Source organism: Eupeodes corollae, chromosome 3 (assembly GCF_945859685.1).
Source record: "Eupeodes corollae chromosome 3, idEupCoro1.1, whole genome shotgun sequence".
NCBI classification, from domain to species: Eukaryota; Metazoa; Arthropoda; class Insecta; order Diptera; family Syrphidae; genus Eupeodes; species Eupeodes corollae.
Genome location: NC_079149.1, coordinates 62,435,277 through 62,448,890, shown reverse-complemented (window position 1 = coordinate 62,448,890; position 13,614 = coordinate 62,435,277). Strand labels below are relative to the sequence as shown.

The 13,614-nt window shown below is 34.3% G+C and overlaps 1 protein-coding gene across 1 annotated transcript; it reads right to left on the bottom strand.

Annotated features, from left to right (window-relative positions):
* Nucleotides 1-560: 560 nt before the first annotated feature.
* LOC129951449 (transmembrane 9 superfamily member 4) lies at nt 561-11,669 on the bottom strand. Its single transcript, XM_056063592.1, has 11 exons — nt 11,244-11,669; nt 10,707-11,089; nt 10,484-10,639; nt 10,305-10,416; nt 2,587-2,752; nt 2,328-2,531; nt 2,086-2,275; nt 1,539-1,766; nt 1,287-1,470; nt 1,088-1,226; nt 561-1,014 (listed from the first exon to the last, which is right to left on the bottom strand). The coding sequence occupies exons 1-11, from the start codon at nt 11,247-11,249 to the stop codon at nt 914-916; spliced, it is 1,869 nt and encodes a 622-aa protein (XP_055919567.1). The 5' UTR covers nt 11,250-11,669; the 3' UTR covers nt 561-913.
* Between the last annotated feature and the right edge of the window lie 1,945 nt (nt 11,670-13,614).

The window sequence follows — 13,614 nt, the reverse complement described above, 5'->3', positions numbered from 1 at the left end:
TCAGCGATTCATTACTTGAATTTGTCCACGAGCCGTCTGTATTTTTCAAGCAGCTTGGCATAGCTGGATTAGTTAAAAGAATTTTCCGTAACCTAGAGGCTTCAGATGTTTTTTCTATCATGCCACAGAAGGATCGCCAAGAAGATCGAAGTGCCTTCTTGTAGATTCTTAGGGATTCTTTGTAGGAGTCCCAATGGGAGGCTAGTCTTGCAGCTTTGGCCCGGTTGAAAAGTTTCCTGCATTCCTTCCTGAGCGAGTCAAGCTCTGAGGCCCACCATTGGTCGTTTATTCATACTTTTTGAAATAAACCTTTTTTATTTAATATACAATATATGGGATACAGGATACAGGTAAACGGGTTCCAAGATTGTTCATAGTCTCATAGTTATAATTAATGAAGTCTGATTCATCATCTCCTTTTATTCATGTAAATAAACTATGTTTTGTGAATCTAATAGTTTATTAAATCGGCGAAACTAAGGCTTTTGAACCCAGACGATCAAACTTTGTTAGGATTGTGTTACTTTTATTGGCTAAATTTTGTCAAAAATCAATACGAATTATATCAAAAACTCTTTTTAATTAAATTATCATTATTATTATTTATGCATTTGTGTTATTTATAATTATTAAAGTTAAAAATAACTTATAATGCCTATTTATATTAATTTTATTTGAATGAAAGTTTTTTTTGTTTTTTAATTCAAATTGAACAAAGCTAATTTGGTTACGGCCAACAGAGAAAAAAACAACTAAAAACTACTTTAACTTACTAGTGTTTTTTTTACAGTCCATAAAATCAAAATTAGTTTAAATGTATACACAGTTGAATGTTACTTATATAGAAATACATAAAAGAGAATATAATAATTATAATAATGATGTTTTGAGATTAGAGAACTACCCATAAGATTTAATCGATTTTAACTGCACCATAAATTTTTCTTATAAAACTATACGCTGCGAAGAAACCAATTGTTCCTGTAAGTAACCAAAATGTTATAACCATAAGGCCTAAAAAGAAGACAAAAAGAAAACAAAGCATTAGGTTTGAGAATGCTGCCATAAGTCCAATTATTAAACGTACTTGTGTAACCCAGATATAATAAAGTGGGTATAAATTCAGTTATCTCCAGTTTTGTGAAGAAATAAAATATACTATAGAAGAGCACATATGCTGCAGAACCTCCGGACACAATAAAACTTCGCCACCACCATCGATAATCCTAAAAGAAAATTGAAAGTATTATAACTTTAAAAAAATATTATTGTATAAATATATTAACCTCTCCACAAAGTTGAAAGTAGGTCATCACAATAGAAATCTGTCCACAGCTCACTACTAAAATGCAAAAAACTAAAAATAGGAATCCAAACAGATAATAGAACTGATTTTGCCATATTGCTGTGAACACAAAGAAAAGTTCTATGAAAACTGCCCCGAAGGGAAGCACACCCGCCATAAGAGTACTAAAACGAAATAATCACAATATTAATTATATATTGTTTGTAAAAAAGAAAATTAAAAAAACAAATACCTTAAAACAATATTCATGTACCACTGTTGTGAGGGAACCTGCCTAGGAATCATGTTCGTTCTTACAGGATGTTGATAGGATTGCTTTCTGTATCCAAAGTAGTATCCTAGATATGTGAGGGGCACTGAAATGCCAAACCAAAGCAAAAGTAGAGAAACCATGGTGCTGAAAGGCACAGCACCACTTGATTGCTTATCCCAAATGAAAAAGTTCAAAATGAATCCGGTTCTGAAATAAGAATGGAAAGAAAATAAATACACATTTTGTAAATGTATTAAAGGGAAAACGAGTGAAGGTGTTTATGGAAATATCCAAAAACTCGAAGTCCAACACAGAAAACAACATATTCAGTAAATGATGAAAATGAAAAAGTTAACATGGTAGTAAATATTTTATTTTAATTGATTCTTTTAAAAAAACTGAATTGATTGTTAATTCAAACAGTTTTAAATTTTTTTTAGAACAACTATCATTAAAAAAAAATGTAAAAAATATGGATAAGGTATTGCAAACTTTAAACCGATCGGATTTCTCATTTTTAGCTTACCCAAAAACAATTCCCGGATAAAGTGTAGCAGTAAGAAATGCTGATCTCTTCCATTCACGTCCTTTCATGGTCTTATAAAGCCTTGCTGAAAAGTAGCCTGCTATTGTTCCCATAAAAACATACATAAATATTCCCGACGTCATCAGTGCACCTCGAGATGATGGTGAAAGCATTCCAAGCATTGCAAAAACTAACAAAGCCATTACTTTAAATTCAAATAAAAATTAAAATAAAATACTCACATATCGTAATAAGTGCCATAAAGAAAATTTGTATACCGCTTCCAATAACAGCGGAAAAGAGTCGACTATTTCTAGGTGGACGAAAAACATCACCATGTACAAGTTTCCATCCAGTTTCTTCGAGTGTGTCTTCAATATTATCGTCCGTATTATAACGAGCAATATCTCGTCGTAATGTTCGAATCATGATCATTGTTAGAATACCTATAAAATATATTATAACTCAAATGCAACTTTTGTTTTATTATTGTTAAGTTACCAGAAAGGAAGAATACAACTACTAAGGAATTTATTATACTGAACCAATGAATCTGCACATCATTCATGCCCAAGTAGATATCCCAACGTGATGCCCAGCTCACTATCGATTCTTTCCATTCGACAGAATATGTAAAATAAAGTTGAGTATTTGTGTTGGGAAAAACCTAGATAAACAGAATAAAAAATGTATTTAACTTTCTGCTAAATCCTATACTATAAAAATATAATTATAAATGTTGTCCTTCCTTCATTGCAGCGGACCATTTTTTTGTCAAGATTTTTTTTTGTGGAGGTACGTACGAGGACGAAGATCGTTTTAAAGTACTTTTTACAGCGGTAGAATATCTCATTGGAGCAGATCTGGCGGTAACACTTAATTAGATATTTAACATATTCTTTTTATTAAGAACACTAATTAGTAGCATATCATTAGGTGCTTATTACCTATCATCGTTGCATATCATTAGGCGTACATACTAAATAATTTTGTATTCAGCCCTATCAAGAATCCCATCGAAAACGGAGACTTGTACAAATTCCGAAAAAAACTATAACTAAATCCTAGTACGATTTTTCGGGACTCGAAAGTTTATGATTACGATGAAATTCGTGATGGACCTGATTTAAAAAAGGAGATGGTGTTTAAATCATCATCCTCCCTATACATGTTTTACATCTGAACGTCAATTTTTTGTAAACTCATTCTAGCAACAAGAAACGATATTGTTTTGAAAATGAATTTAAACACATTGGATAAAATAGAAGGAGATATGAGGCAGTTAGTGTCAATAGACACAATAGCAGGAGATATGAGGCAATTAGTGTCAATAGACACAGTCATTGACGTTCATGAAGTTTCTTAACTCACTTGAGCTATCAGGTGTTCCACCACTTGAGCGAAATATTATTAGTCCTCGAATCTCAATAATTCCTACAGATTTGCCATTCCAATTCAAAAGACTTCAATTCACCTTTAATTTAGTTTCGCTATGACAATTATTAGTAAGGCGCAAGAACAAACCTTAAAAGTAGCGGGGCTGTACCAAAACAACTATATGTTATATAAAAAAAACATTTAATATAGAGTACAAAACCGTATTAAAATAATAAGTTAACTTTAATAAATAATTAAAAAAGTACCTGTGGCATGATGGTTAGTGCGTTGGACTGTCATGCAAAGGGTCTAGGGTTCAATCCCTGCCTGTGCCACCTTAATTTAAAAAAATTAATTTTCGCGGGTACTGCCTCTTGCGAGGAATTGACAAATCCTTCAAGAGTAATTCTTGTCATGAAAAAGTGCTTTCTCAAAACTTGCCGTTCGGATTCGGCCTTAAATTGTAGGTCCCTTCCATTCCTGACAACAGTACTCGCACACAGGAATGGTTGAGAGTTGTAAGTCACTAGGCCCTGGTTCACAACGGACTGTTGCGCCACCCCATTTGATTTTTTTGATTTTGAAATAATTAATTTAATGAACACTATGTTTTGAAATGTATTTAGCGTTCATTAATTTAACAATATACATTGTTACTTTTTGTTTCTTTCGATTGTGAGAAGCGGATTAATTGTAACTCATTTATACTTGTGCAAGCAATGCCACGTGTAACAGCTAGTATTATTTATCTGAGTTTCGAATCCAGGAAAATGCAACCTCAATCATAAAAGACAAAAACTACCCCTCTATAAAGCGATATTCGCTTCGTAGTGTTAATGTTTTAAAAAAGGGAAGAGTACAGGATCATAAAAATGATAAGCAAAATCAATGCAAAGTTTGACTGATTCTTTAGTTGAATTGGTTTTGAAAAGTCGAACTAGGCAGAATTAAATAACTATTTGAAGACCCGTTCGGTCCTTTGAACCAGAATACATATATAATTCACTTCTAAAAATTCATCTTTTTAAATTTGTCCAGATTTTTTTTTAATTATGAAAAGGTGAGTGTAGTTGTACATTTTATAGTTTGGTTAAATTGTTAATATCAGTTATGAAGAAATCATCACAATTTCTACATTAGGAAGAAGTTGTTTAAGTCATGTTCATCATGTTAAGATGTTCATCTAAGCTCAAAACTCTGATCTGGAAGATCTGGCGAGAACCTAAAAATCACCATGATGATTGTTATTTTCGCCTAACCAATATAAATGGTATTAATTCCACATCAAAACTGCCGGCAAAGAAGATGAAGGTAAGCCCTAATTGTATACATTTGTACCCATCAAATAACTTTTTGCCCAAACCAAGTTAAATGACTTCACAAGAGACTTTAATTTGACAAAAGAGCAGTCTGAATTAATCGTCTCAAGAGTGAAAGTCAAAAAGTTTACTCACACCAAATCACAAAGAGGATTTTTAAAAGAATATTTTCCATAAAAACGACTTAGTATTTTGTTAAGATAGCTTTATTGAAAAAAAGAGCTAACTATTCTAAGATGCACATGATTGGCAACTTTTCATCGCAAGTATCAAAATGATTTTGAAATGTGTTGTACTAAAAACGGCAATAAATTGGTTTCCATCCTTATCGCACACTCTACAACAATGAAAGAAGCATATGAAAATATTTCTACCATTAGCATAATTGGTAAATATGTGCAGATTTAAAAATGGTAAACTTTCTTCTAGGACAACAAAGTGCAATTAAAAAATATCCGTGCTTTAATTGTTTTTTGGACAGCAGAAATAAATAGCACCATTGGAAAGAGTGCCTTTAAGTGTCATGGAAAGCAAAACATAAAGTATTTTCCACTAGTTAACAGAAATCGCATTATCTTACCACCACTGCATATAGAACTTGGAATAATAAAGCAGTTTTTTTAAAGCGCTTGATAAAAGTTTCAGTTTCAGTTTATTTATTTATAACGCTTACACAGTAAGATAATAGATATCTTATAAATTAGTGAAAGCCTATGACTTAACTTTATATAACAATTCAAATTTTTTTAAAAATACGGTACGAAAATAATATAAAATTAAATTATATACAAAAAAAGAAAATAACAATAATTTATAAATAAAATATTAAAATAGAAATAATAGAAATAGAAGAAGGAAAAGATAGTTAAGTTAGTTAAAGTTAAGAAGAGAAGATAGTTAATTAAGTTAAGTTAGTTGCTTTGGTTCGAAAAGAAGATTTTACGAGGGGCGTTCAATATATTCTCGGTATCGGGGTGAAGCTGTGGTTATATACATATATAAATTGACTTATTTATCAAGTAATACTATTATTTTAGTGCATTCATGTAAAATTTCATATAAATGTGATTATTATTTACCGTTAAATATCTATTGGTGAAAATTGAGCATCGCGCTGTAATTAAATTTCTCACTAAGCAAGGAAAAAGTCAAAAAAATATTCATGTAGAAATGGTGGCAGTTTACCAGGGTTCCGCACCTTCATTATCAACTGTGCAAAAGTGGTCAAGTCAGTTCAAGAGAGGCAGAGAGAGCATTGAAGACGACCCCCGCTCCGGCACCCCGGCTAGTGCTTGTACGGGAGAAAGCATCAAAGAAGTCGAAAAACTTGTTCTCGAGGATGTCCGAATAAATGTGAAAATGATGGCAGAGATCACCAAGCTTTCGACTGGTACCATTCACACCATCCTTAATGACCATCTTAACCTTTCAAAGGTCAGTGCAAGGTGGGTGCCACGAACGCTCACAGCGCCTCAGAAAAAAGTGAGAATCGCATGCTGTAGAAAGTTTTTGGAGATGTGTAGTGAGAACGCGGACGGTGTTATGCATCGGATTGTTACTGGGGACGAAACATGGGTTCACCACTATGACCCTGAAAGCAAACAAGAGTCCATGCAGTGGCATAAAAAAGGAACACACCCCCCGAAGAAGTTCAAAGTCACTCCGTCTGCCGGGAAGCTAATGGCCACAGTTTTTTGGGACTCAAAGGGAATCTTACTCATTGAGTACAAAAAAAAAGGTGAAACCATCAACGCCAAATCCTACGCTTCCACTTTGCATAATTTGCGGGAGGAAATTAAAAAGAAAAGACGGGGTAAACTCGCAGCGGGTGTGTTGCTTCTTCATGACAACGCTCCTGTTCACACGGCGCGAGTTTCCAAGGCTGCTGTGCGAGATTGTGGTTTTGAAGAAATTCAACATCCACCCTATAGTCCAGACCTTGCCCCTAGTGATTAGTTCCTGTTTCCGGATTTGAAAAAATGTCTTCGTGGAAAAAGATTTTCGGATGATGAAGAACTCAAGTCGGCAATAAATGGGTATTTCGCAGGGAAAGAGGAAACTTATTTTTTTGAGGGTTTAAAAAAGCTTATCTCAAGATGTAACAAATGCATTGATGTTAGGGAAGATTATATTGAAAAATAAAAACAATTTAAATTGAATTCGCATTTTCCTTCATATCGATACCGAGAATATATTGAACGCCCTTCGTAATACTTTTTTGGAAAATATGTATATCACTTATATCCCGCAAATGAGTTGGAAGTGAGTTCCAGAGGCGACATGCAGCGATGAAAAATTGCCTTTCTGAGGTCAAACACGAAAAGCGTGGCAAAATTACCGATGTCGATCTATTCGATGTTGACATTCTGATTTTTTCAAACAGATAAGCTAGTTGGTGTGTTTTCAAGATTTTAAAAAACAGTATCAATGTTCGAAGCTTCATTAAAGTCATTAAAAGGCATACTAAGCAGAATCTCTTGCAAATGTGAAATATGGTCGTACCTTCTTAAGCCATAGATGTATCGAATGATACTATTGAATGCTATGTTTAATTTATGTTTGTTTGATGGAATCGCAGTTGTAAAAAATTTCGCATCCATGAGTGAGAACAGGTATTACAAGGGTCCTTGCAAGCGTTAGTCTGGTTTTAAATGGTGTGATGTAGTGGTGAAATTTTTAAGTATATTGACAAAAATCCCCTAAAAATTGAAAAGATAGAATATTTGATGGATCACCATACGGCAGCTAGTTAATGATGTGAATTTTCCTAAAAGAAGTCGTGTTAAAGGCATGAAAATCATATATTTCAAATCACTGAACAACCTCAACTTAATGCAATATAGGCTTTCATGCCCTAAAGATATTGATTACAATATGACCCTCAAGTTCTACCTTAGTGATAAGCAAGGAGAATCATTCCAACTAGAAATTCGTACCATAGAGTTCTACCTTAGTGATAAGCAAGGAGAATCATTCCAACTAGAAATTCGTACCATAGAGGAACGCTATAAAGGGACGTGCAAAAAGCGACTGTCCTCAAGCAACTCCTTCGGAAGAATCACTAAAAAAATATCATTTTTTGGTGATTTTGAAGAATTATTTTATTTGTTTTCTCTGTATGATAAGTTTGTCATTTTTGAATGCAGTAAATAACTAACATTTCACTAAAATTTTTGAAAATTAAATCAACGTAACATAAGTGATCGGAGTGCATTTGAATGCTAAAACTTCAGCAATTATTGTATATAAACTACGTGATTCGATTTTTAAAATAGATGTTACTAGAAACCCAAAGCTTGATGCCAAAAAAGCATATAAAATCCGAACACTCTTTTCAAAATACTTGGCGTAGTAGTTCACCGCTTCGAGCGATGTCCCTCATCGCGTTATGATTGTTTGTGGAGAAAGTTCAAGTCCAGGTTCTATGTGTGTCTTAGAGTTTTCGCTCTGGATGAAGCTTTTAAAATTCACTTTTTTTCCATTTGCTATAAAACGGTCAATGTCAGCATATTCATTTCTAATTTTTTTTCAAATACTCGAGAAAGTCCACGTGCGAGGCATGTAACATGCATTATTTTTGGGTAGAAAGCTTGAATAGCTTGTTCCGCTTTTACCCTATTCGGAGCATCACCTGATAAAAAAAGTAAGATCGAGTCTTTATTAAAATATTCAGCCAGAATTCAAACAGAATCATCGAATACTCTGGCGATGATGGTTGAGCGATTTGCCATTTCCGTTTGAGCTACATTCAATACAAATGTTTCTTTAGCGAACGTTTTATCTGGATCCAAAATTCCAATGATAACATTTGCAGCATATCTGTTTGCTGCGTCGTCTGTTGTCTCGTCCATTGAAACCCATACAAATCGATTTTTTATTTTGTTTTTGATTGCATCGATTATTTTTTTGTACAAATTGTGAACATATTTTTTTGAAGGAATTTTGTGCTCGGTATATTTTTCCAAAAAAGAACGAATACTTTCCTTCAGAATTTTGAACAAGGGTATGTCTGCCCACAAAAGCACCACACAAATCTGTTTCAAACTCTGTATGTTTTGAATCACTCGAAGATTGTCCAAAAAACTGTTGCGTTTCATTCTTCTTTCCTATTAATGCTTTGTTTTTATTGTTTGCCTTTACAAAAAATAAAAATATGCAATAATATGCCTTATTTTTTTCAATTGCAAGCACACACTTATTATGTAGACACAGTGCGAGCACTAGGAAAGGGAGAGAGGGGTTGAAAGAATTTGTCGGTGCACATTGGTTTTGAATTCCTGAATATTGCAATGGCTGGGAAAGACAGAGTGTGGCAAGGCATTCCACATTCGCGTAGTACGGCTAAAAAATGAATCTCTATACTTGACGGTACGACCGAAGTTGGGCTCGAGAGTATGCTGATGAGCATTCCTAGAAGCGCGAGTATTACGCTTGAACTTGAAGATCCAAACATCTTGCGGAATTTTTGGCGATATCGATTTTCAAGATATTTCTTAAGCTGATAATTTATCAGCGTTTTCATGTACTTGGAAAGAAGGGACGTAAGTGCAATCGGTCGGTAATTAGAGGGTGATGAAGAATCGTCTTCTTTGGGGATACGCTGGACAAATGCGGTTTTCCATCCGCTTGGAACGAGACCTGAGGAATAGGACAGATGATAAAGCTTACGCAGTGGTTTTGCTAGCGTTGAAGAACACCTCTTTAGAACAATAGCGGCGATACAATCCGGACCAGCGGATTTATGTATTTTGAAAGCAAAGTTGCAAAAATATGCATTTTCAGTGAAATATGCCCTAACAGATTTCATTTCAAAGACGAAGATTTCAATGAAATGCATTTCTATCACAGTCTCGTGTTATTAGTGATGTTAATTAAAAAAATATGTTCGAACATATTTTTGGTTGCCCTATATCACCCTACTTTTGAATAAATTTGGTTATCAATTTTTGCGTTCAAAATAAAAGCCTACAAAAAGCGGGTACACCAGCTTGTGTATAGTCGGGGCCTAGTGCGTTACAACTATTATTGGGTGCAAGTACCTAGTAGCAGACATTTTGTGCTACAGTTTGAGTCTACCATAGAGAATTAAAATTTCTACTTTATCGACATTGCGCCACAGGTACTAAATCTTTCAAGGTAAGTGCACCTTACCTTCTTAATACAAATGCTTATATAAGCCATTTTATTTTTAAGGTCCAGGTAATGTTAAAGATTTAAATATTTCTTTGCATTTACACAAACTTATTACGGGTTTTCAAAAAATAACTTTAGGTATATTTTCAAAATCTTTAAGTTCATAGATTTGTGTAGGTAAAGATAAATAGATTTTTAAAATGCATCTTAAATAGAAATTTAAATTTATTATATTTATTACCCTACCTACCAGTGAATTGTTTGCAACCAAACAAAAAAGAATAATTTTTAGAAACGCTAAGTGTATGGACGTTTCAACTTTTTGTGTCCATTAAAAATTAAAGCTTACTGGATAAAAATAATAAAACTAATAAGAATTTGTATACGTACTTGTTGTTGCCGACGAGTATCTGGGAAATTACAAGTATCACCTTCAAATTTAACATCCTTATACGAGAGAGAAGTTGTCTCAACCTCAAATCCAACAACTCTATATTTATTCCTGAAAAAGAACATAAATATTGACATTCAAATAAAAATGTATCCAAAAAATTGGGTTTTACACTCACTTCGTATGCATATGGTAGGAGAGAATAAACTTCAGGTGATTGTTGATGTAAATGTTGTTGCCTTCGACTTGGCCAAGACGATAGCCGTGCTCAAAGGTGACATCACCTGTTGTTGGATTCATGATTCTTGTTGCCACTGGTAGATTGTCGACAAGTCTGAAATTTATTTCAAACAAAAATTTATGAAAAACCTGGCAAATGAAAAATATCAAAGATTGCATACAAATGCACAAAATATTCATGTTGAATTCGTTCGGCAACTTTGGCTGATTGATATTTGTCCCAATTCATTGGTTGGTCTTTTTTGTTGCAAAGGAGTTTGCAATTGATATTTTCAGCCATTCGCACTTCATACGCAGTGTTGACAATTCGATCACCTCGAAGGACCTCGCCAAGATTCTCGGATTTGTAAATTAAAGTACCATTTTTCGGAAGACAAAACTGAAGTGAGTAATATTGGTACGGAAGTTGAGTTCGACTACTTGTCATCTTCACCGCCTTCACATCGATTTTTTGTCCTTTTACGAATTCTACTGGGGCCACTCCGGGGACATAGAACCCCTGGATGAAGTTCACCAAGCAGGCACATATTATTAAGAAGACACACTAAAATATTGAAATGTTAAAGTTGAATTATTTAAATGCCACAATGCACAATTGGAAAACAAATTCGAAACTATGAACAACGATATTGGAGACATTCAAAATATAAAGCGATACCAGTGTCCTGACAAAAGACTTTTAAGTCCGTTAATATTACCTTCATGACCAAAATGAATGGTCTAGTTAAGAATCTGCAGCTTGAACAACCGGGTAAATGACCAAGACCAACGACCAACCGGAACCGATCCGATCCAGACTTGTATTTGCTGATGCTGATGAGCTGATGAGTGATGATGGCAAAGTGACAGTTGTCTTTTCGTCGTTGTGTCAACAAAAACCCACTCAACTATTCTGTATTTTTCTAGTGTCTATTATTCGGTTTACTCGGTGAGCCACTCATTCTAATTCTAATAATTTAATAACGAAGTTTAATATAATTTTTGATGCTTCTTGATGAAATTTAAACTAAAGTCTTCTTGTAATCTATTATGGGAATAAATTGTTTGAGAATACGAAGTTAGATAAAAATATAAACACTTTTTCTTAGAGCTCTTTTGAGTACGTATTTTGAGTGGATTCTAATTCAATGAAATTGTATTGGAAATTTGGAAGTTTTTTTGGGACAATGGAATGTGACACGGTTTCTGTCAAAAGGGTGGAAGTTCTTTTTGAAGAGTACTTTACTGGCTGAGCACATACAACGCGCGGCAGACTGCCAACTACACTGACAAAAAGTTTATCGATTTTTAGACCTCCGCGTAGTATGTACGAAGCGTATGCTAAATTTTACTCCACTTTTCACCTGAAAAATATAGATTTCAATTGAGAACGGGTGTTGAGTCACTTCGGTGTATGGGATTTTAAAAGCGAATTGAACAGATCGAAGCGATATGCTATGACAATTGTAATTTCGAAGTCAGGATAATTGAAAACAACATAATTTCTGATACAAGGAACAAAGAAAAGAACATTAAATCGACACCCACCATATTTTCATCGATTTTAGGCCCGAATATGACAGCATCTACAGGGACGAGCTGTATAGAGCCATGTCTAGTTTTAGCATCCATGTAAAACTCGTCCGTTTGTGCAGGATAACCATGGAGAGTTCACTTAACAGAACCTTTCGATGTCAAAAAAGGTTTTAGACAAGGTGATGCGCTGCCATGTGATTTTTTTTAACATCGTGCTTGAAAGAATAGTGCAGAGCTCACCCGTCAGCACTAGAGGCACTATCTTTCCTGACCAATTACTAGCATATGCTGAGGAAATTGACATAATCGGAAGAACTCTGCGAGAGCAGAGGCAGAGAAAAAATGGGTTTAACGGTTAATGAGGGAAAAACAAAGTACATGATGTCGTCAAGAAAGGACATACAACACAGACGTCTTGGTCAAAACGTCACCATCGACAGACGTAACTTTGAGGTAGTCAAGGACTTCGTCTACCTAGGTTCCGCTGTAAATGCAGAAAGTAAAGCCAACGCTGAGATGAAACGAAGAATAACTCTTGCTAACCGTTGTTTCTTTGGGATAAGAAAGCAATTGAGTAGCAAAGCCCTCTCTCGTGGGACCAATGTGTCACTATATAAGACCCTTATCATCCCCTCCCTGCTATACCGTGCAGAAGGTTGGACTATGATAAAAGCGGATTAATGCATCTTGGGTCGTTTCGAGAGAAGTTCTTCGTGTTCCCGTATGCATCGAAGGGAATTGGAGGACAAGATGGAACAGCGCAGTAGAAAAAGACAGCGAATCAGGTGGCGCGCACAAGTATAAAGTGACCTCACCCAAGTTGGAAACTGGAGGCATCTAGATAGGGAAAAAGTTAGATAAAAAAGTTTGTTGGATTAGACCCTAGTTCACAGAGTAGCGATTGTAGCGCCAATTTAAGTAAGTAAAAAAACAACAGACTTTATGTAAGTCCGAAGATAACCACAATTAATAGCTGTCACAATGAATATGACGATTCTGTCCCAATATGAATAGAGAATAAGTAAAAGTAATACAATATTATCAAACGTACCTTATTTTCTTTTAAAAAAAACACAGTTTTATAAGTGACAAATCAAATGCCTTTGGAAACAAAAATAAGAAATATAATAGTAAATATTACAAATTTATTGAAATGATAATATAACTTCATCTGATAAGAAAATATATTAACCAATATTACGTGAAATTAACAAAAGTTCTTTGAAATTATAGCATTTACCTTAATACTTAATACCTAATTGCATTACTTGTTCAGTGTGCCTGTAAGTTGCATTTGGGATGTGTGGAGCGTTGATGAAAGGGACAAACAGTTTTAGCAAGATTTAGTAAATGAGAGGTGACAATACAAAATGTATAAATAATTTCAATAAGGCTGAAACTGTTTGGTTTCTAAACTGAGCACATGAAGAAACCATTCTGTCGCCGATTGGAGCAACTTTTTAGTTTGTGTTTTGACACGAACTAAACTAACACCTCAAACAAAATTTAGTCAATGTTTTCCTTTCACAAAAAATTCTGAGTTAAGAGAACCAC

What these genes read in the sequence shown, in the direction of transcription:
- LOC129951449 (XM_056063592.1), bottom strand. An exon ending in TCCTACCATATGCATACGAA is followed by an intron (nt 10,417 to 10,483) that starts GTGAGTGTAAAA and finishes GTTCTTTTTCAG; the next exon opens with GAATAAATATAGAGTTGTTG. An exon ending in ATACTCGTCGGCAACAACAA is followed by an intron (nt 2,753 to 10,304) that starts GTACGTATACAA and finishes CTGTTTATCTAG; the next exon opens with GTTTTTCCCAACACAAATAC.